This window comes from Salminus brasiliensis, chromosome 7 (assembly GCF_030463535.1).
Source record: "Salminus brasiliensis chromosome 7, fSalBra1.hap2, whole genome shotgun sequence".
Lineage (NCBI taxonomy): Eukaryota > Metazoa > Chordata > Actinopteri > Characiformes > Bryconidae > Salminus > Salminus brasiliensis.
Window position 1 is genome coordinate 31,694,274 of NC_132884.1, and position 24,412 is coordinate 31,718,685.

Consider the following 24,412-nt stretch of genomic DNA (forward strand, 5'->3'; position numbering starts at 1 on the left):
TGTTTTCGGGTGAATGGAGGCTCTAGAGTGAAGACGCAGATGATATTTGGGTGAGACGATGACATTACACAGATTTGAGGAGGGGGGTGAATAGTGGGACACAGCATCTGTGTCTATGGAATTCAGAAAGTCTGAGCAGATGCAACAGCGGTCTACACACAATCACAAAGAGATGTCTGTTTTTCAGCTGTGTGTGTGTGTGTGTGTGTGTGTGTGAGAATTAAAGGAATGGTTTGCTGAGAAATCAAATTTGCACAGTTGTCCTCGTACCCCAGATTTGGCTCAGATTAGCCAAAAGGATCTGTGTCCAGATTTGGCTGCTTTAGTTTAGCATTGCAGCTACGAGACTAACGTTGCTAACAAACGGTAGAGGTCAATAGTCACCCAAATCATTTCGGTAAAGCCATGCGCGCATGCATCTCTCGACCCGCTCCAACCTCATCCAGCTCTTCTTTATGGTGTCGCAGACGTCTCAGTGTGGTTCCAGACTCCCTGTGACTTACTGTGAACTCTGAAACGAACAACCCTTCATTGTGTCTGAAACGCTCTCTCTAGCATTCAGATTCACAGTGCAGTTTTGTTCCCTTTTTAGAGTTCACAGTGAGGCATTCAGGGTCTTTAACCACATCAAGAGGTCCTGAAAGTGGTCTGAGCATCTTCAGAGAAGTGTGTGGACAGAATCAATTTGGATGACTATTGACTTCGAGTGTTAGCGGCACTCGCTTTATAGCTCCAGTGCACAACTGAAGAAGGAAAGTTTGTCCTGGATTAGCAACTTCATACTTCATCTGGGATAAGGTGTGTGTGTGTGTGTGTGTGTGTGTGTGTGTGTGTGTGTGTGTGTTATTGATGTATTACTTATTTGTAATTATTTTTAGTTTAGTATTTTTATAAATACACTAAACCATTGCTTTAAGTACATGTGCTTGCTGTGTGTGGGTGGAGATGCACTCCGTCTGTGTATGAGTGTGTTCATGATTGTGAGTGCTTGCAACCGTAGTCCAATAGTCTCCATACACACACACACACACACACACACACACACACACACACACACGCACACACACTCGCGCCCTGTTTCAGCTGTGTTTGTAGAGCTGTAGTAAAGTCATTTCTGTAATTGCTAATTCGCTCATCCCTCTTTGCTGTTGCCATCATTAAGTTTGTCTGTATGCCTGTACGCACGGTGCAGTGAAACAGTAGATGACAAGTCGCCCCCTGCACTTCCTGTAGCGCATTACACTTTGTCAGAAGGTGTGTGTAGATCATAGGAGTATTATAGAGTTATGTAGAGTTTGTATTATTCAGAATGTGATGTGTAGGACCGCTCTGCCTGCCCTAAATCAGCTTGAATGACAGTCAGTGGCTGCAGCTCTACATGTCTGAGGCAGCATGCTGATCTGAGAGAAGAACACGGAGCTTAAAGGAGAGGAGGGGTTTCAGCCTCTCTGTAGGGGGTAAAGGGGTGGTAAAGGGGGTGAGGGGTGTAGATTAGGGCAACCGCACCTGTTTTTAGGATGTCTCTATCTCTAGTTGGCTCTGTGTTAAGGCCTTATGAAATATCACTCCCCCTCCCATCACACACACCTACACACACGTTCAAGCTGTTTTTGATTTTCGCAGGTCAAAAGATAGATGAGCATAAATACAGATGAACAAAGAGGGATGAATTCACTTTGTTTCTGTCCGTCACTCTGATCGATCGAGCTGCCTGCCTGCCTGCCTGCCTGCCTAGCTAGCTGCCTGCCTGCCTGCCTGTCTAGCTAGCTAGCTAGCTAGCTGCCTGCCTGCCTGCCTGCCTGCCTGTCTAGCTAGCTGCCTGCCTGCCTGCCTGTCTAGCTAGCTGCCTGCCTGTCTAGCTAGCTGCCTGCCTGCCTGCCTGTCTAGCTAGCTGCCTGCCTGTCTAGCTAGCTGCCTGCCTGACTATCTATATTTCTGCCTGCCTGCCTATATGTTTAATCTGCTACTCTGATCTGTCTGTCTTTTTGATCTGTAACCCTTATATCTAAATGTATAACTCTTTTATCTGTCTGTCGTTTTTTGATCTATCTATCTGCCTTTCTGTCTCTATTTGTCTATCTGCCTCTGTCTATTTCTCTCTCTCTCTTTCCCCTTGAGGAGGAGCACTTTAGGTTTGAGCTGAGGAAAAACCCTTTCACCACAAATGCACACACTAAACACATGGGCCTCACACACATCAAAAACATGAAACTGGCATGTTCACACATGAACACACACTTAAAGCACATAGTCCTTTTAGACTCGTCCCGTCTGTCACAGAGCAATCCTGTTTACTGCTGAAAGCACAAGTGCTAGGACAGATGTGTGTGTGTGTGTGTGTGTGTTAAGTTGAAGATGGAGAACAGTGCATCTGTTCTAAGTATTCAGGGCACAGCAACTGTCATTTCAGACCCAGCCCACCCAACACACACATGCACACACTGTATGCAGAAGTTGATCACTGGTGAATGCTCACGCTGTGTAATGAACAGTGTTGTAGTCTTAGTCTGAAGTGTGTGTGTGTGTGTGTGTGCGCACACAGAGGCTTAGGCTCTGAAATATTTTTCTGCCGTGCTTGTTTTGGGTGTTTAATTACAGGCATAATGAGGTGTGAAATGAGCGTCTCCGTGGTGATGAGCTATTTCCTGTAGACGTCACTTTTCCCCCCTTTCCTTCTTGCTCATTCAGGGAAAGTGCGGAGCGATATTGATAGAATTCAGTATCTGAGGATTTTCTGAGTTCTGTATCACACAGTGGACGACCGCAGTGCTAGCATTAATACCGTTATTGAACTCCTGCTTTCTGATTCAAAACGGTTCGTAATGGAACAAAAAAACAGAAGGTTTGTCTATGTATTGCTCAAAGAACCATTTGTGGGACCTTTATTATTAAGAGTGTGGACCAAAGAGAGTCTTCGTCTAGTCTAGAATGGGACCATCATGGCCTGAAGGTTAGAGAAGCAGTCTTAAGAACCTAAAGAAGAAGGTTCTGACACAACTGACGCTCCCTTGAACAAGGGTCCCAACCTCCAGCTGCTCCCAGAGGGCTGCAGCTATGGCTGCCCACTGACCTGGGCATATGTGTTCCCTGTCCCCCAATGTGTGTTCGCAAACGGGTTAAAGGTGGAGGGTTAATTCCTTTGTGTGACACAGATGGTGACCGGGTGCTTCTTCTGCTTATAGAAATATGATGGTTTGAAGACGCAGGCTTTCCATAAATCTGGAACTGTGAACATCATATAAGTGTGTAGTTGAAAAGGGCTGTGGCTGCGTGTACACTGTTAAAAGAGCTTTGAAAGGTTTTAGAAGAAAAAGGTTCCTTAAAGGTTCCTCCACAGTTTCAAATTGAAGAAGTTCCTTTCTATACTTCTAACAGTGAGTTAGTAAGAAGCTGTCTGTTTCTGAAGCCTCGGAGTTTTGAGAATCGTCGGTAGTTTGTGTCTGTCGTGATGACTGTCAACCATGTGCTTTTCCCAGCTTTAAGACTTGGAGGCTACGTTCTCATTACAAACCTCAGTAATCAATTCCAATTTTTTTTGCTCAGATCGGATTTGGCTACCTTGACTGTTCACATTCATAAATGGAAGTGACCTGCATCTGTCTAATGTGAACAAATCTCACATTCATGTGGATAAGTGCCCGATCTAGGGACACTAATAGAAATAACTCAAATCTGATTTGAAAAGATCAGACTTGACGTGTCCACACAGTCCTAAACAAATCAGATATGGGATTCATTAAGGCAAATTTTGGTTTGATTGAGTCCCCTCAGCCTGGCAGTGAGAATGTAGCCAAAAGGAATCACCGTCTCCCACAAACCTCTGCATTTCAACCATTAAATAAAAGCAGAGCAAAGCACTTTGTGATACTTTGCTATATTGCAATGATCTTACAGCCCTAGATCAGACAGTGGCGTCTGTTATAGTGGCCTAAATGGAGCGCAAATATTAAGGAGGAAAAAAGATATTTATTTATTTATTTATTTATTTATTTATTTATTTAACAGTCAAAAGCTCTGTGTGTTTACTTGTATGTATGTATGTTTTGGCTATAATCACAACTGAATGGCTGTTTATTTAAAAAAAAATTAGAGTAATTGAGTATTTTAAGGATGACTGTATTTAGTATGAGCTTTCAGGATTGTGTGTGTGTGTGTGTGTGTGTGTGTGTGTGTGTCTCTTCAGCAGTATTTTTCTCTCGATCTCTTGCACACACTCGCGCCCGCTCTCTCTCTCTCTCTCTCTCACTCTCTTAGAAGCGAGTGCTGTAATTGATATGCCACAAGCAATAAATCAGCAGCCGGCCCTGCCACCACACCCCATTATCTAAGGAGACAGGTTTAGCGGCCTGTCCAGAGGCTCCGTCTGGATGTGTGCGTGTGTGCATGCGTGTGTATGTGTGGGTGTATGCAGACACTTTTAGAGCGGTTATGAGGGGACTTGAGAGCAGGCTGGATGTTGTGGCAGGGTGATGTCCTCAGGGTCAGGCAAAGGCAGGAGGATAGAGAGAGAGAGAAGGAGAGCGCGAGAGAGAGCGAGCGCGAGAGCGAGACAGAAATCTCAACTTTTCCTATTCCGTTCCTCTTCCTTTTTTTTCTTCTTCCTTTTCTCTCTTCTCGGATGCAATCCCACACACTTCATACTCTTATCGTTTCCTTCCTGCTCTCGCCTTTTTGTCACCGGCTGCAATTTCGGAACCTCTCGCTGCTTATTTTTTTCAAATTTTCATACCAGTTTTTTGGACCGGATCGACACACTGGACGGAAATTGAAACTTAAGTGCTTAAAAGCAGGGAGGAGATTGAAATTGGGAGAGTCCGACGGCGAGAGAATGCCTCCGGGGGGGAATTGGAAGAAGGAGGGAATTTCCTTATCTGAGAAGAGAATTGACAATTTTCCTGACTGTCAGTCATTCTCCCGGGACTGTGGCATGGCGAGAGTTTGATAACTGCCCCAAATCTGTTTTCCTCCATCGCTCACTCCTGTGCTCTGTGCTAGCGGAATACGCTATTACGCACTAACTCCGCTCGCTACAAATAGCTGTGTGTGTTGGGCTCGGGTGGTGATAGCATTTCGCCCATTACTGTGCCAGATAACAATGCGAGAGCCCGCAGATGCAATTTGTTGTGAAATTTACGGTCTGCTACGTCAGGCCTGATCCTCACAAATGAAGAGAAATGAGTGTTGAGACAATCTCCTACAGGTATCTAACCATTTCTCTTTCTGTTCTCTCTCTCTCTCTCTCTCTCTCTCTCTCTCTCTCTCTCTCTCTCTCTCTCTCTCTCTCTCTCTCTCTCGCTCTGCCTCTGTGTTTCTATCTCTCGCTCTCTCTGTCGCTCACCCACTCGCACAGTCGTTCTCGGTGCGTAAATGACATGCCTAAATGAGCTAGCAGGCTCTGCGCTCCACTGTTGGTTTTAAATTGACATCTGTTCTCAGTGCGCGATGTGATTTGTACAGTTGAGAGCAGAATGAGATTCTTTTATGGTGAACCCGTCATTTGATTGCGGTGGTGGCTGCTTTTGTCAAGGGCGTACCGATCCTGAAGCGATGCGGATAACAATACTGGAGAAAGTGGAGAAAAGCAATGATGTTCTTTTTTTGTATATCATGGATATAAAGTTCAAGTCAAAAGTTCAGACACATCGGCTCGTAGAATTGATTTGCCTTCTTTTTACTGTTTTCTACGTAATCCTGAAAGCGCAAACCATGAAATGACATCGGACTTCTGCCAGATAGGGCAGTTTACCACAGCTGACTGGCTCAGACGCATTAACGAGGACAGGCGTTCTACCAATAATCTCGTTAGAATGTGATGTGGTTTAACATTTATTTGTGTACAGCTTATATTTTCACTCTTTTCATCATATGTATAAATTGAACGACCGCAATGTTGGGTAATGTTGAGTGGGTTCCCCTTGTGCCGCCAGAACAGACCTGACCATTCGATGCATGGACTCCGCAAGACCTCTAAAGGTGTCCTGTGGTATCTGGCACCAAGACGTTGGCGGCATATCTTTGTGGCCTCCATGGATCCCATGAATGAACCTTATGTGCTCGTGATTCTGTCGTCGGTTCACCAGTTGTCCTTTCTTGGAGCCCTGGAGATCACATCACAACTTGGCTCTTGCCTCAGTTTCCTATTCTTGACCATTTTTCCTCCTTTCCTCCTCAACTTCAAGAACTGACAGTTCTCTTGCTGCCTAACATATCTACTGCTCGTTCCAATGACCAATCACTGGTGAACTCTGGTCCGTGATCGTGTCATGGGCACCTAGGGCTTACTGATGCTTGTGGGATGTTAATGCCTAGCCCGTCTGGTCCGATCCCAGAGAAGAGCTGCTGTAGCTGCATGTAACATAAAGTGAATACTGGCTTGTGTCTTGTGGCTTCCATGCCTTGAATGGTCCGAGCTGTTTTGGCTGCATGGGAGGGACCTACGCAGTATAATAGGGCAGATATGTACTGCCCAGTGTACAACATTGAAAGTATGGACAGTGGCTGGGGTGGACACACAACTTTGGTTTGTGGACTGTGGACCTGTATTCCTCAGCTAATCACACATTGCATTTGAGACAGACAGGTGAGCAGGACGAGTAGCCAGGTTGTGAGAATTCAGCATGGCGTATCGAGATGTTATGGAATACTGTGTTCACGCTCATGCCTGCACACATGAATACTGTTGAGATATACCGTCACGTCTTGAGTAAACCATGGTAACACGTGAGTTATTACTGTGCTATATTCAAGACTCATAAAGACAGAGCTCAGCATGGATCTGTGGATATTGTCCTGGTTGTTGTGGCCAAATACGGTCGTGTGGAAAAATTAGGACACCCATGAGAGCCTTTTGTAGGTCTCTTGAAGGTTGCACACATGCATCACCAACCTTATTTCTGAAGGCCTTAGAGAGCTCTTTGAGTCGCATCATGCAGGGTGATACCACTTCTTTACTTCAACAGTCAAGAGCAAACCTAATGGCCGATGTTTAAATAAAACCGCCTCCTTCAATGTTCTGATTCTGATTTTATCAGCAGTAAAGATGGGAGTGTCCTAATGCTGCGTTCCAGTTCTACTGGGATGTCTGATGAGTTCAAAGTGGGAAATTTCAATTGGAACACCCAATTAGTCAGATTACCTCATCGTAAGGTCGGGAGAGCCTCGCCAACCCAGAGTGTAAGATGGCTGTACCTCACAAGGAGTAGTGTTATACAGTTTAGTAGCACTTCTATCTATTTGTGTCTCATTAAATCAGCCGGACGTGCTGTACTGTTATACTTGTATCTGTGGACATGGGTATTCAGGGTGTTTGGATGCGTAAAACATACTGTAGAGAATGCGTTGCCATCAGCTGACATCACCAACCATGCTAACCTGGGACAATGCTTAATACAATTACATAAGGTGGGGCATATTTTGGTTAGGTCAGCCATAAAACACTTGGAAATGGTGGACATTAATCTGAATGTTGAATTGGACATCTGACATCTGACTTCTGAAGGTCCATTTTTTTTAAAAAGACACTGAAACTGGTCTTGTAGAGAGCTAATCCTACATTCAGTCCAGCGTGTTTGACCGTATTACTGTACGTGTCTGTTTTCTATCCGTACAAAGTGTTACATGTATCTCTAATCTATTGCTCCGTGATACCAAAAGGGATTTGGGAGCATTTATGACCTCACTGTAATGGATTAATGATGTCACACGCTGCCCATTTGAGTCGTGCCTGCTGGCTATTGTGTGCGATTATCAGCTCGTATCTTCCCCTAAAACGTTATTGTAATGCATTCTAATGGCCTGGGCTTCTCCGGCTGCTCTGCCTTCTTCTCAGCCAGAGGAACGCTATCTCTCCCTTTTCTCTTCCTCCACTCTCTCTCTCTCTCTCTGCCCAGCTTCTGGAGCCGCCTGCGCCAAGTGACGCCACTTCCCCTCCTCTCGTCCTTGGGGATGATAGACAGATAAGAAGGCCCTCAATCACCCGCTGAAGGAAAAAGAGGCAGCAGAGATAAGAAATGGGCAAAGAAAAGGAGTGCAAGAAAGAAAAACATTCCTTATTCTTCTCCTCTTTCTCTCTCCTCGTTTGATTTCCCCTTATCTCGCCCAGTTTTCTCTGGCCCCTGCCCTTCTTCCTGCTTGGATTTCTCCAGGGTTTTTTTTTTTTCTTCCAGCATCAGCCTCTGGGTTAGTCTGGTTAGCCAGAGCTGAGCAGGGAGTAAGGAGGATTCTGCTCTACAACCTGCATTTGGTGTTACGGTGTCTGAAGTTTACTACTTTAGTTTTGGCCTTGAGCTATGAGGCCAATGTAGTTAACACCTCAGCCAAACATGCCAAAATCAGCACCCAGCTGCCTCGGACCGTGTCAGGTAAACTGGTTTGGTGCTCTCTGACCTATAGTGGAGCTGTACAGCTGCCGTGCACCATGACAGACAAGTCTGGAGGATATAGGATATAGTAGTATTTGTAATGGGGTACTAGTAATACGTATTTTTCTGTTGAACACACGTGTTAACAATTTTCTGTTTGCTCTTTGAAAGAGTGGGCAGAAGCAGATAACGTATCTTCTCATTCCATCGCTCAGTGTATGGATCGTTTCTGTGGAATCGCGCGGCACCCTTGTAGCCGCCAATCCAAGCGCAACTGAGACGTTTAGATACCGATACTGAGAAAGCAGACTAGCTAGCATTTAACTCTACAGATGCAGATAGAAGAATGTAGCGGACTCATGGTTGGACAGTGACTAAAGAGATTATATCACCTGCGTGGGTTAAAAAAAAAAAAAAATTAATATAAAGGAAAAGTGTGGCGTGCAGCAGGGTAAGCTAACTTAACCCAGACAAACGGGCAGATAGCTAACTTTGTAGATAGGGATGCATGAAATATTGCATTAAATATCACTGCTTAAATGAGAGATGCCAAATAATACATTTATGTTGGTGTATAAATAGAAAAAAAATTTTGTTTTTACAAGCCTATTAAAACGCTATTTTTATTTTAGTTATTTTCCCTTTGAATAAAACATGCTGAATTTTCGTGAACAGAGGCCTCATGGGGGGGGGGGAGAGAAGATAACCTCAGCTTAACCTAGCTCAGAGGTGGTTGTAAAAAGCATTAGCTTTTAGCTTGGTGCAGTTTTCCCAATAGCTTCCAAGGTCTTCAATTTCTCGCGTGCCGAGTTTGAGCTCCCCTTCTGCCGACGCCGGCACAGGAAAAGCCGCAGGATGCCTGGTTCGCTTAGGAATCTGTATTCCCAGAACAGGGAACAGAGTCTGGTGCTGCTCTGCTCTCCTCTGCAGTATCAATGCCACCACATTTTCCCGAAGTTACCATCACATTTTACCAGGTTTGACGAGGACTCGGGCTTTCACTAGTGGGCGTGGGTGCATGCAATTTTTATTTGTAATGAGGACAGAAGTGTGCGAGGGTCCGAACTCTTACTCCGTGGTGTCGAGGATAATACAGTTTGGCGTTCCAGGGCCCCTGTAATATATTTCATGTGTATGGATACTGGCAGCTTTGTCTTGTCTGAAAGCTTTCTGAAAAGGCAAGGCTCACCCCTGTTTGCGACCCTGTCTGACTGGGTTCTTCATTTCCAGTCCTGGAGGCCAGTGTCCACTTGATTCTTGAGTTTGATCGGGTGAGATCACCATACTCTGCTGGACACTGGCTATCCAGAACGGGAACTGAAGAACTTTGCTGCATATATGTGTTTATAGAAATTGGAAAGGTAATAAAGGGTCATTTCTGCTTCCTGATGGTTGGAGTTGGAGATGGAGATGGCGTTGGAATAACCATATTGTAGTTATTGTAATAATTGGGGGCAACAAACCGCTCTTTTAATAAAAAATAGTAGCTCACATTTCACACTTTTTGTTTTATTGCTCAGGTGTGAAATTGCCTGTTGATGAAGACGAACAGTTGAGCTCAAAGAAGGTTGAAATGTGGCAGTTTGAGGTTATTTGGGGGAATAATTTGGTTGTAAATTAGCTTTTTAAAACGCTGCGTTCACTTATTTAACATGGGTGGTCTATTCCTTTGTCTTTCAGGATTAAAAACCTCATACAGATTATTCTGTTCAAAGTCTACTAGCTCTCGTCTGCTGACCTAATGGGCTGCGTTAACCTTCTTACTCCAGAAAGTCTCGGCTCACTGGCTTAGATATTGAATATAATAGAGGATATGAGGCATGACATTAACCTACATGTGACTGCGTGGACTGCAACTAATGGATCATTTACACACTCCACTTATTGACATATGCAGAAAGGGTCGACACCATGGCCTACATGGATCCAACCAACCCATTGCTGAAATGGGCTGTAATAGTGGGTAATGATGAAAAAAATAAAGGTGTATTAAATGGGTCAGATTTCGGCGTGTTGATTTCGAAGGATTTTAATAAATAACCATTTTACATGACATGGTTGGAATTACCAGCATGACTGCTTAGTAGTAGTGGGAACAGTTGCATTCTTCAGGCTGCTTTAACCTACATTTCAGTCTCATTGAGCTTTAGATGATGACTGGCTCTTCATAGTGCTGTGTTTTCCCTGACCGCGTCCAAGAATTAGAGTGTCAGTTGAATCAGGGCTAAGTGGTGTTAAAACGCAGAAATCCTCCTGCCTGGGGAGTCCACAGTGCTAGGCTGGGAATGGTGGGAAAGGGATTTGTTGGACAAGGTCATCAGATAAAGCCATTCCATTTGGATGAAGTATATGGAAACTTGGAGATTTTGCTTGTGGGGTCATCCAGGTTGGGTGTATCCGTGGCATCAGTGTAGGGAGCAGTTTTATTGAGTCATCATGTTGGGTAAGGAAACGTAAGCCCCTTTCGCTCTTGATACCCGGAAGACCTTTCCATGCTAATGTTCTGGATTTGTGCCGTTCACACGTGCAGCCCTTAGGGGCTAATTTACCGGGATGTGTGTGTTCTAACATCCTCAAAGTCAGAGGCCAGTGGCTCCTTCAGGTCTGAACCATGTACAAAAACCTGAAACCTGAAAACTCGTTTTTACTCCCAGAACTCTGCTATAAAAACTTCTTTACTGTCTGTAACTGCCCTAGACGTCACTGTATTCTCCAGTGGCGCGGCGGGTTCTGTTCATACTAGTCCTTCTGGTAATTTTCCGGTAATTCTTCTAGGCCTCATGTAGCTAGACTCCACTCCAGCTTATGTTCACACTGGCTCCCCGACTGTTTAAATTACTGTTATACTCCCAGGGAAAAGTGCATGTCTGGAAGGCGCTATAATGTGTTCTATTAGGGCTTATTGAATATAGCTGGTATGGGCAGCATCTCGACAGGCCATGTTTTATACTACAAATGATTATAAAGGGTGGGGGGTGTAAAGGTCATGGGTTCCTTACAATCTCTGGTTAAAACCAAACCTCAAATTCGTGACACATCTGACCAAAAACCGACCCTGAAGTCGACTGAACACTGGTCAGCTTTTTTTGGTCATGCTGTGAACTTGTGTGTACAGTCAGAAACTCTGGCTCCAGATTGTGTTCTTGTGCAAGCGGGGACTTCCCTTTCCCTTGTTTTACTGTTTTCTGCGTATCGAGCATGATGTGTGTTGAAGCAGAATCGAGCCTGCTGTGGAGGAGTTCTCCAGAAATGTTTCCTCTTTTGATACTCCGCCTTACCGGTCATTACAAATAGCTTCTTTGATGCATTTCATTGAAATTGAAATCCACACAGCCAACCCTTTCCACCCCCACTGTGTTCTGCTGCTCAGACTGTTTGAACACATCTGTGCTGACCAGTGTGGGAGAGCGTTTTTAATCACTGTCTCATTATGGTTGCGCATATTATCTGTCTTATCTTTTTGTGCTGCTTCTGCTTCTGCCACATACCTCCAGATATCAACACCCTTCCAGTTTCCAGATTGTTCATGCTGATTGTGCGAGTCTGGCTTGTATTTCCAACCACTTGACCATACCATAGCAACACCGCAGCAACCACCTGGCAGCACCTATCCAGCAACCAATTTGCAACACCTTGACAACCACCCGTGATACCTTAGCCACCACATAGCAATCACCTATGGTAGAGAGAAAAAAACACATAGCAACAATAGTCTTGCAGATGCCTAGAAGTAGGTATGGGCAATATGGTGAAATATTATATCACAGTATTCACTATATGCAATATTTAGCAGGCTATTTTGACGTGCAGTCAACATTAATCAGTGACAGTCAGTGTTCTTTAAGCACTGAAGATATCTATGATGCTCTTACTTATGTCACGATATTAAAATGTATCTCAATTTCGATAGAATAACGTCATATCGCCTAGTCCTAGTTTAACTTGGTTTGACTGAATCCTGTAAGTGGTTAGAAAAGTAAGCATATAAACTAATTTTGCAGCCTAATAGTTTTACTTTTTAAGCTGTATTAATGTTTTTGCCCTTTGGGATAGAAATGCAAACTGTTTATGAAGGAGGCTTCCATATTCAATGAGGAGCCTTCGTTTTCCACTACCTCTCAGCTATTGCATTGTGTGTGTGTGTGTGTGTGTGTGTGTGTGTGTGTGTGTGTGTGTGTGAGAGAGAAAGGGTAGGGGGAGAAAATACTTAATCTGCAAAAAGCTCCTCTCAGACACTTTGTGATAATGGATGTGTTATGAATTCATTGAAGGGAGCACCACAGTATGTCTGCTGTTGCAGTGGTATCCAGTGATGAGTTTGTGTACAGTGCGTCTCCTAATCCATCTTGAGCCTCCTCGCCATTCGTCTTGGTAATTAAATGTTGTCAAGGTTTTGCCCCCTCCGACCACATTACTTTGAACCGTTTATTTTGCATGGATGATGTCGTCTTAACTTTTCTCGCCGCTCCCTGCCTTTCAAGTATAATGCATAATCGATAGTAAGTGTTCCATTTGTACTCATAATATTTTTTTTTCCCCCCCTTTCTCCCTTGCTTTGTAGGGCCGCTGGCTGCAGAGCTGTTGCGAATGATGCAGTAAGTGACGGCTTTGAGAGGAGAGAAGAGAACTCTGGATCAATAAGAGCCGTGTTTCTGCCCACTGTTGTTGCTTGCATATACATAAACATATACATATAAATAAATATAAAATCCACGCTTCTAGTCCAGAAGAGGCTAACTCAGAAAGAGGACCCACCCAACCCAATCACCTGTGTGGACCGGAGCTGAAATGAGGCCTCAGCCGGGGCCACACTGCGCCCTGAGCCCAGGGCGAGTGCTCCTTCTTGGGCTGCTGACCCTGTCCCTCTCCCTTTGTTCAGCTGGAGGAGCCGCAGAGCCCTTTCAGACCTTCTCTCCGTCGGAATGGGGCCTAACCCACCTGGCCATCCATAACACCACTGGAGAGGTGTACGTTGGTGCCGTTAACTGGATCTACAAGCTCTCGAGCAACTTGACCAAGTTGAGGAGTCACATGACCGGCCCAGTTGTGGACAACGAGAAATGCTACCCGCCCCCAAGTGTCCAGTCCTGCCCGCATGACTTGTCCCAGACCAACAATGTCAACAAGCTGCTGCTGGTGGACTACGGCCAGAATCGACTGATCGCCTGTGGAAGCACCTCGCAGGGCATCTGCCAGTTCCTGCGCCTGGACGACCTCTTCAAGCTGGGAGAACCGCACCACCGCAAGGAGCACTACCTTTCCAGCGTGGCTGAATCCGGGACCATGTCCGGTGTCATCATCTCGGAAGGATCACGCAGCAAGCTCTTCATCGGAACCCCCATTGATGGAAAGTCCGAATACTTCCCGACCCTGTCCAGCCGCAAGCTGATGGCCAACGAGGAGAACGCAGACATGTTCAGCTTTGTCTATCAGGACGAGTTTGTCTCCTCGCAGCTCAAGATCCCCTCTGACACCCTGTCCAAGTTCCCGGCCTTCGACATCTACTATGTCTACGGCTTCAGCAGCGAGCAGTTTGTCTACTACCTAACCCTGCAGCTGGACACCCAGCTGACCTCGCCAGATGCAAGCGGGGAGCAGTTCTTTACCTCTAAGATCGTGCGCCTCTGTGTGGATGACCCCAAGTTCTACTCCTACGTGGAGTTCCCCATCGGTTGCACCAAGGACGGTGTGGAATACCGCCTGATCCAGGACGCCTACCTAAGCAAGCCGGGGAGGCAGCTGGCCAACTCTCTGGGGGTGTCGGAGAATGAGGACATCCTATTCACAGTCTTCTCCCAGGGCCAGAAGAACAGAGCCAAGCCCCCGAAAGAGTCTGCCTTGTGCCTCTTCACGCTGAGGCGCATTAAGGAGAAGATTAAGGAGAGGATCCAGTCCTGCTACAGGGGTGAAGGCAAACTGTCTCTGCCCTGGCTCCTCAACAAAGAGCTCGCATGCATCAACTCGGTAAGTTCTTATTATGGGAGAAAATGCTGTGTGGTTATAGTAATTGATTTGGATAGATGGATGCGTGGGTAGGTACTCTCTAAGGTACCGGCTTCCATTAACATATGAGGAGTAGAGAAATCAATGTCAAATAAATCCAAATTTGTTTTCCAATAAGTTAAAAAACATCATTTGATTTATTTTTTTTTCTTTTTGGTTTGGGCTGGCTTCTGCCTGGATTATCCTGGCCATGCACTCATTGTACATTTTTGCATTATGGCTGTGTTAATGAGAAAATGGGTTTTGTAGTGTTTCCCTTCAATATTCACATCACTTTGCGGCAATATTTGAAGATTGCAAATCGTTATTCAGCTTTAAAACTGAAGTAAAATGGCTTGCTCCGAGCGTTAACAGCGGCAGAGAAAGCGAGGGAGAGGGGAAACTGTGGCTTATCTGAGTAAGCCACATGTCTTTAGTACTCTTGTTGAATAAGAATTACCAGTGCAGCTGCAGTAACATTATTGACAGTATTGGAATTTAAAAAGCGAACATATGGGCTCTGAGTAGTCCAGCGGACTAAGGCGGTGCCACTGTGACCCGAGGGTTGCTGCTTAGAATCCCGGGTCATGCTGCCTGCCATCAGCAGCCGGAGCCAGAGAGAGCACAATCAACCTTGCTTTCTCCGAGTTGGTAGATGTCTCCTTACATCACTTTGGATTGGCAGCAGTTTGCAAAGAGGGGGTGGCTGGATGCGTTGGACGGTGACATGTCCATCCTCACCGTCCCATTGTTGCAGACTCAAATTTGACGTCATGGATGACGATATAATGTAAGGGAGTGAAACCATGTCGGCTATGCTTCTTGCATATTTGCTTAAAATATTAGTAATTTCTAAACGTACAGCATTTATTTATTTATTAATATCTGCCGATACAGCATGATTCTGAGATTCTGGCGTTCCTAAAAGGAATGTGTACGAATTCTTTTGGTGCTTACCAATACGTGGTGCCACCATTTATCTTAGTGTAGCTGATGTAACTACATGTTAACTACGCTAGTTGACAGTAGCTCGATTCAGAAACCTTAAAGACTTAAACCGAGGTTACACAGTGTGGTATCTAGAAATCATCCAGACATATGCTGTACATGTGATTGAGGAATGAACAGTGCATGCAGGGGGTGTGTCTCAATAGCCCTTCAGTGTGTAATGTGCCATGTGTCTGGTATTGAGGAGCAGCTTTGCTGTTCATCTGTTTTGATATCATATCTAATTATTTTAGCCAAGATTATGCCTCAGTATGTATATTTTCTTATCAACTATATGCAAGTTTCTCACCTTTAGCATAGAATATTCCTGTTTTACGCACATTAAATCCCATAATTACCTGTTTATTTCCATGGTATTTTTTTTTTTTTGTATTGTTATGCCTTCATGTCTGCTGTTAACAAAAAGCAGTCCATTGATGATATTGGATAAGGAACTATATCATACACTATTTCCTACTAATTCCAATAAATTCCCATAAATTCCCAACGTTCCAAAAATGTCCATGGAAAGTTTACATTTTGTAATATTTCCCAAGTTCCCATGGAAAGTTAACAGTAATTTACTGGACATTTATCAGACATTTTCCACCCCTTTGCAACCCTACTATCATGCTATTATTAGGCAGTTTCTTATTTTATTTTTTATTTAAACTTCCACCTCGAAAGGTGCAGCACTTTCATTCTGGCACTAGTACATCAGCCATACCATTTAAGGTGGAACAGACTTCGTATAAGAAGCCAACATCAGCCTTGTTAAAAGGGTCCCCTCCAACTCCCTCTACAGTACTGACCCAGCTGACCCTGTCTGTCCTCCCACGACCTGACCCAAAGGCGTGAGACGTTTTTCCAGTTTGAGTAAATGGTGGCACGAATCATGGTTGCGTTAGGTAGCGTGGGCACGGGTGTTTTGGGGCGGGCTTGATTCGGTTCATCAACAGGTTGAAGTCGAGTAGGGGATGATCTCTAGTGGTTTGTTGTGAGATGGACATTTTTTGTATTTGTCATCAGCAGAATTTGACACTACGACTTTAAAAGTCCTGTAATGTAGCCAAGACTTTAGGCTATATTTAACCATTCAGAGCTTAAGCCCAACCCTTCCAAAAAAAAAAGACCCTTGCTGATTAGAAAGAAGCCGACGGGTCTTCTAGCTCCTGTGTGTCATTTGCACTCGCCGTAGTCACAGGCCGATCAGCTTGAGCTAAGCTTAACGTGGCATGTTGCTAAGGCTGTAGTCGTGATTTTGAGCTGATTTTAATAACCTGCCTACAGCCTGTCCTTCCTACTCAGAATGGCCGTGCTGAGCCTCGTTGTAGTGATTGCAGTACACGTTGCTCATTCTTAGTGAAGGACTCATTCTGGGCCCGGGATAATGGTCACCTTGTCATTTCTGGAAGAGCCTTTTCATTTTCAGCTTTCCACATGCCACATTTCGCTGCCCACACCTTTTGAATTCTGCATGCTGTGCTGTGCTGATACGGGTTCAGTCACTTTAAATTAGGCACCTGTAGATTTCGTGGGAGGGTGGGGGCTTCTGTGGAAAAATCTGAGAGTTGCTGAGATTTCGAAGTGTATTAATGTATTTATGTATGTATTCAATGGGGAGCCCAAACACCGGCGAGGAGAACACACAGTAATCCAGGCTTTTGCTAATGCTTTTTCTTTAGCCTTAACTTGTGCATCTTGTGCATGTCTCTCTCTCTCTCTCTCTCTCTCTCTTGTGCGCTCCCTGTCTTGCTCCCTCTCTCTCTCTCCTTTCATTATTCAGTCAGACAGGAACATCATTAGTTCAGCTGACTAGATTTCTCAAGTCCCTCTTTCTCTCTCGCGCCCTCGCTCGCTCTCTTAATTCATTTAGAGAATCTTGATCCCGTCTTCTCTGCCATCAGAGTCCTCTGGGACAGGGGCTTGGCTGTCGTCTTCTCTTTCCCTCACTCTCTTAATCTCTTTTCTTCTCACTCACTCGCTCTTTTTCTCTCTGTCTCTCTGAGCGACTTTGATTTAACTGAGCACTCCGAGCTGAAGATGACCCCTTTCCTGCCCCGCCGCCTTTACTTGGGTTTTAAAACACTGAGTTGATTTAGTGTGCGTGTGTACATATGCAGTTTGTCAGTGGGCGAGGGACTCACGGTGACTCGTGCTGCCTGAAATGGTCTCCCAGTGTATTTGGAGGTAATTATGATACCATTTTTTTTTTTTTGGTAATAATATACACCTGTGTCTTATGCAGCCCATGTATCGGTAAGTTGGCGATGATGTATTTTTAGACTTGCGATGAAAGAAACGGGTGCTGGGCGAGGACAGACGAACTCTAGTCTGAGATTAAAGGCTTGTTTATGCCTGCTGCAGACGTGGCACGGCGTACGCCATAGCTCTGGACCATCCGCATTGATGTTTATACATCTTGCACCACTGTCCCTGACAACCGCGTACTTTGACGCCGCTTTAACATTAATTATCACCACCTATAGTACTTTTCCCTTATTTATCTAATAATTTGTTTGTGGAATATCTCCCTTTCACCCTCTCATAGCTTCCCTAGCACTAGGAGGGCAAGGACTCCTTCCATACATACCTCTCAGCCACTGTGGGGCATTGCTGGGGTGCCGACACGCTCTGATGAAAGCAGTGGGTCTCCAGCTCCACCGCACCAGCTAACGGACGCCTGTGCCAGCCAACATCACGTTAATAGTGCTAAAGGAAGGGAGCACCATCTATCCCCTCCAGGCTCTGGCCGCTGATGGCAAATTGGCATGGCTCGGGGTTCAAAATATCCGGATTCAGGTTCGCGAGTCTTGGGCCCTAGTGGTAGCACATTAGGCCTGTCACAATAATTGCGTTATCAGTTTATCGTACAGTATATGGACATAACCTCCATCATTTTTGCTGACCTGGATATTGCTCATTGTGTATACTTGGCTTTTGTTGAAGTTTAGCTGAGCAACAGGCGCGTCATTTTCTTTAGTACAAACTGCTCATGTTGCCTCCATGATGTTTCAGATGGATTTTCAGTTTAATGCCCAGCCCTGTGTGGCATGAGCGTCCTTTAAACACAAGTGGCAGCAGTGTGAATTTAGCCAATAAGTGATCGAGCAGCCTGGACACGTTGTTTCAATTTGAGCAGAAGGAACCTTTCATCTGCAGTAGACCTGTAGAACCCTCTAGTCCAGGGCTAGGACCAATCTTATCGACTGGAAACCAGTATATGCCTGTATACTCTTTAGGAGCATTAGGAGTGTTTGTGATTTCAGTACCAGTCTAAAGTTTCAACCTGAGCTTCTCGGAAGGTTCCTCATGAAGCTGCCTGTGAGAAGGATGTTGCACAACTGCATCAAGGCAGAGCGAGGCTAAATAAAAGAATGTGAAATCTATAATGGGCTTATTGTGTAATAAAGGGGGCAGCCCTGGCTTAAACATTAGAGCAGCGGGCTTTGGACCAGAAGGTCGCTGGTTCGATACACTGGACGGGGAGGAGTGAAAGAACAGCACTTTCTCCTCCCTCATCATTTATGGCTGAGGTGCCCTTCAGCAAGACACTCCCCCCCCCACCCCATTTGCTCCCCGGACGCTGAGGTGATTGCCCACCATGTGTGTGCGTGTGTTCACTGCCACGGGTGGGTTTAATGCGGGTATTTAGTTGTGTTGTACTGCAGTGTAATGTAATAAGGGATGATCTGGATCTTACTGTGTTTTCAAAGCTTTGTTTTATAGTCATGATTTCTGTAAAATGAAGGAAACAGAAAAAATAAGGAAAAATAACAAATTTGTCAGCATTCTAAACTTGACTTTTCTGGGGAAAAACATTTAGGGAAGCTGATTTTTGTACATATATAAACAAGAGGTCTTTGAATTGATTGAAGGACATTATAGCAATCTTAAGTGAGTTGATATTGGATAGTGTTGCACCAATCCCGATACTGTATTGGGATCGGTGCCGATACTGGTACTTGCACACAATATCGGTATTGGCAATAGAGAGCACCGATATCATGAAGCTTACTGGTGCTGATTTTTTATCTTTTTTTGTTTTCAACACAGAAGATTTTGGTTTGCATACTGTTTGAAACAGTTATTACCATTAATCAGACATTTAATGGAACCTTTAGCACTTTTTTTTCCATGTGGTGTTTTTGGTTCTAAAACCAAAAGTTGAGTTTAAGCAGCTTGTTTTAAGGCCACACTGAAGTTTAGTATCTTTTTACATAGAGACATGTACTTGTAATGAAATGTGAATTTTAAACCCTAAATAAAAAGCTGTTTGGTCATCAGGATTATGCTTCCCTACTTGCTTACTGCATTGTGGCAATTTTTTATTGTTTAATAGCTCTGAAACTTATTTAATGTGCAGTTACTCAACCAGTACATGCTGTTCTTTTAAAGATTATCAGGATTTATAGCCATCTGTCGAGTATTTAAGTCAGAGTCAGTATCTGTACTCTGTATCGGCAGCTATATAAAAATCTGGTATCGGAAAGTGGTATCGGTGCATCCCTAATATCTGATATTACAGTCAGAAGTGATTTTTAACATTTTTTTTTTAAAGATTTTTGTTTACATAGACTTGCTTAAAAATGTGATCATAAATAGATAAACGCTTAAAACTACAGTATAGCATTATTGTTTACAGTGTACTGTATGTGTGTGTCATCCTGGCACTAATGATGGAGCTGTGGGACTGGGAGTGCAAGAATCATAAAATCTGCTGTTTATCTCACTATGACACGGCAGTGCCTTTATTCACTACACAAATTTTAAATACAGCAGGACTTTTTAGCATTTTATGTCAGACCTAAGAAATATTTTCCTACTTGCTGCTTCAGACAGGTACAATATTGAAGACTGTACAATGGCATGGGTGCCTGGTTTGACCGTTTTCTTGGCAGCACAGAAACACTGAATGAAAACTGTGCTTTAGGCCTGTAGCCAAATCCAAGTCAAACCAGACAAAGCAAAATATGCTCCCCTTAAAAACAGGAGCCACCACAGCACAGAATCTGTTCTGAGGAAAGCATTGGGACACCTGCTCGTCCATCGCTTCGTCCAAAATGCAGGGTATTAAAGAGCCTATCCTGCTTTTGTTGGAGTTTTGATTGCATTCAGTGACGAGCTTTCGTAAGGTCAGGATCTTGAATGTTCACCACTCCACCTTATTCCCAACTCCTCCCAAAAGTACTGGATGGAGCAGCATCATTCCACTGCTCCACAGCTCAATGCTGGGGGGCTTTATACCTCTCTAGCCCACGCCTGATATTAGACATGGTGCCAATAGGTTTTTGTTTATCAGCTCCAGAGAGTCCTAATCTACTGGGCGAGGACTATACTTCTCTGCAGGGACTAGACAAGCTGTAGTCAGTAATGGGTGCAATGTAAAGTAGCTTAATGTATTAATTAGAAGCTGTGTCCACAAACATTTGGCCTTGTAGTATACCCCCCTCCCCTCAACATCACTGTGCAGTAAAATATGATCAGATGCGTGATGCTGTATTTTCTGAATGTGGCACAGTTGGGGTGGGAAGTGTGTGCTAGCTCTTAAATAAAACGATTAGTCAGGAATAAAATTCTGGATCATGATGGATCAGTTACGGCTAGTGAACGGCCTTACGGTGGTTCCTGGCGTCAGAATGACCGATGCCTTTTGATCATTTGATCGACGCAGGCACAGTGGAAGCCTTCGGACCAAAGCAATATCTATTGGCGAAGGTTTTAGTCATCATTGCAGTGGTATATTGCTAAGTCGATGGGTCAGAGGTGAAGCTGTGGTCAGTAGACGTTCTCAACCCCTTGACCCTGACATGACCCTAGCACAGTCACTGGTTAGTGAAGGTCGCGAGTCAGTATTGCAGGGGACGAAGGAAGGGTGGGTTTGGGGGAGGGGAGGGGGTGTGATGGGGTGTGTGTGTGTGTGTGTGAGGCACAGTGGAACATGATTAATTGCCTACTTCTGTCAGCTCTCTTAGGACTCCACACACACCGGCACACCGGCAGGCATTGTTAGTTTATTAATAAAAATAAACACATGACCTTCCTGCTGCAGAAATGCATTGACAAGTCCCATTACTAGTGAAGGGGACACAGAGAGACAGAATATGAAGGATATTAGAGAGACGTACGTGAGTGTGTGTGCGCTGGCGTGCGTGTGTGTGTTTGCATCGTAATTTCTACAAGGCGTTTGAGCAGCAAATTTCTTTCTCTCCGTGTGTGTATGTGTGTGTGTGCAGTTGAGAGGGGCTGCCGAAGTGCTTATCTGGTTCTCACACACTCTCTGGTGTGCAGATTTGGAGTTTTAATCTGTTAAATGGTTTTCTGTAACACAGGCCGTGTTCGCCGCTCAGCTAAACACTCCAGATTACACGCCTTTGATTGAATTCAGATCCATACTTTACACTCACACACTGATGCATGCTTATCTCACACCACCGTGACTACACACACTCACACACACACTTGCACACACAAACACCTACGCACTTGCACACAAATACACATACAGTCAGAAAGATGAAATGCCCGTCTTGCCTCATCTTTTTTTTTTTTGTTAGCCCCCTTCGTTTTTCACGCCCTCAGATTGCTGGGACTTTGCAGTTTCTCTCGCTTACTCTCTTCCACACTTTCTCTCTCTCTCTCTCTCTCTCTCTCTCTCTCGCTCTCTCTCATTATTTTTTACACACTACTGAGTTGCATGCAGTACCATGTGTTAATCATTATTGCAGCACTACTTGTAATACCTGCTGAAGTGCTGCGTTGTAAAACCCTGTGATACTGTGTTCCATTTAGGTGTGTCTCCTCCTGTGTTCCTGTGTTATAGCAGCACTGTTCAGCAAATAAAAGGAGGGGTGCATCCTAGTGCTAGGACCCAGGTGGGATTGCCGGCAATGGATGAAGGAGTCAGGGGTCAGGGATCATCCCTTAGATGTGTCTTAACTTCTGTAATCTTAAGAAAACAATAATGATAAATAACAAAAAATAAATTATTTACATTAAAAAAAATGTTCTTTACAGTCTGACTGCATCACAGTGAGGTCAGAAGACACGCCTCCAAAGTGATCCAGTTAAATAGTTGAGTTACAGAAAAATGTCTAAAAATTTAACTAAATGAAAAGTGGAATTTCTCAGTATGCTGTTGGCTGTCTACATTAGGAACTCACTCCTAGCTCCTGTTTACTGCAATTTAAACAGTTTGATTTATTTTTCTCACTTTTTCAACCTTTTTAAGACTTACATTTGTTTTTCCAAGAGACTCCATCTGAGAGAAGTGCATCTTAAGCCAGAAATGAGCGCCTCCATATTTCCACCGTGCACTCCTTTGTTAATCAGCACACCTTTTTTTCTGGCTTTACATAAATAATGTATGCTCAGTGATGCACAGAATGCAGTAAACATATTTAATACTGTTTACTGTACTTAGCCTTAAATGTCACACTGTATACTGCAAACATCACCCGAACTCTGCTGTGGGTAGTAGTTTCCTGCTGTCACTACTGGCACAGTTACACACTACCTCACAGTTTACTTTATGCAGTCTCTCAGAAATCCATTCTTATCTTCCATGTGTACACACACACACACGCACACACATACACACACACACACACACACACTGAGAGAATGGAGAGTTTTTCAAATTACATTGCAAGCGGCAACAGTCCGGGGTCCAAGCACTGTGCGCCAGTAGAGAACAAATAGCAGTCAGTGTTTAGAGACTGGTACTATTTATAATAGAATAGATGTGGGGTCTTAAAGATGATGGTTTGGTATGACTTTAATTTGTTTAGCTGTTAAACTCAAGTAATTCTGCAGCAGTGAACCCTGTGTTTCAGCCTTGATGTGCGTCAGGATGCACCCGGATGTTCATGTTATCTTTTTTCTATAAGGAGGAATTCCTCTGGACAGGTTTTGGCATTGATCACCTTTTACGCTGCTCGTGAGTCTTAATGTCTGCTCAGTTTGGCTATTTGTTTTTATTGGAAACATCCAAAGTCATATGTGGTACTGTGAAATGCTTTGTCCAATTCTATGAAGGAAAAGATAAAAATAAACAAACAAATAAATAAATAAAGATGGAAAAAGCTAATTATAATATGTATGAATTAACATATTACGGTTATGCAAAACTAAAAAATGTACAGCAATATATAGATAGGTAGGTAGTCTATTTCTATATATTTCGATGTATTTCTCACTCAGTGTTTATCCTCCTGCATCCTGTATCTCTAGGTACAGTAATGTTAAGCATGGGTGTGTGTACGGTGTATAGCTAATACAGTAACCGCAGGCATTGTTCAGTTAACTTTTATTGTTCATTTTTATACAGAACAGTGTGTCGTATAGAAAATAAGTTTCAGACAAGTGTTTAATTTACGATTCTGTGAAGCGATTGGTCGGCTACGTTTGGTATGGGGTGAAAAAACGAAAATGTAATATAATGTAGTAACTGTAAAATATTTTTGCCAAACTATTCCTTTAATGCAGCAAATTCACAATTGCGGCCCTGAGCAGTTTACTTGACGTAGTCCAAGCTAGTCTACCACAACAGGAAGCCGTATTCTCCAGCATGTGTGAGGATCTTTTTAACTGTGAGAAATAACTGCAGAATCACGTCACAGTCAAATTTCGGTCACTAATACACACCCCAGGCTCTCCCTCACACACACAGGCTCACTGTAGCACACTATAGCCTATTGAAAGGCCCCAGCAGACTGTTTGTGTAGTGAGTGTGTGGAATGTGGGCTGTGTATGGCTGGGAGCTGATGGGACCTTCTTTGCTGGGATATGGGGAGTTTTAACTCTGTGTACCTGCCACATCTAACAACAGTTAAAGTAAAACTGAACTGTGGAGTGTGTTTACTTCTTATCTGGTCTGACATAAGACTAGGTATATGTGTGTGTGTGTGTGTGTGTGAGAGAGAGTGTATCTAATGTGGCCAGGTGTTTGCTAACAGCCCTAGTGCTGTGTATTTATAGTGCTTGGCCTTTCTGGGCAGACGCATAATAAGCAGTCTGTGCCTTAGCAAGGGCTGGACACATCTTCACACATGGTATAAGGATGGAGGGGAAGAGGTAGACAC

General features: G+C 44.1%; 1 protein-coding gene across 1 annotated transcript in view; it reads left to right on the plus strand.

Moving 5' to 3' along the window:
• Positions 1-24,412, plus strand: part of plxna1b (plexin A1b) — a 212,870-nt gene that overhangs the window by 27,217 nt on the left and 161,241 nt on the right. Inside the window, exon 2 of the mRNA XM_072684612.1 lies at positions 12,922-14,324. Coding sequence (XP_072540713.1) covers positions 13,149-14,324 — 1,176 coding nt within the window. The 5' untranslated portion in view covers positions 12,922-13,148. The remainder of the gene's footprint in view (positions 1-12,921; positions 14,325-24,412) is intronic.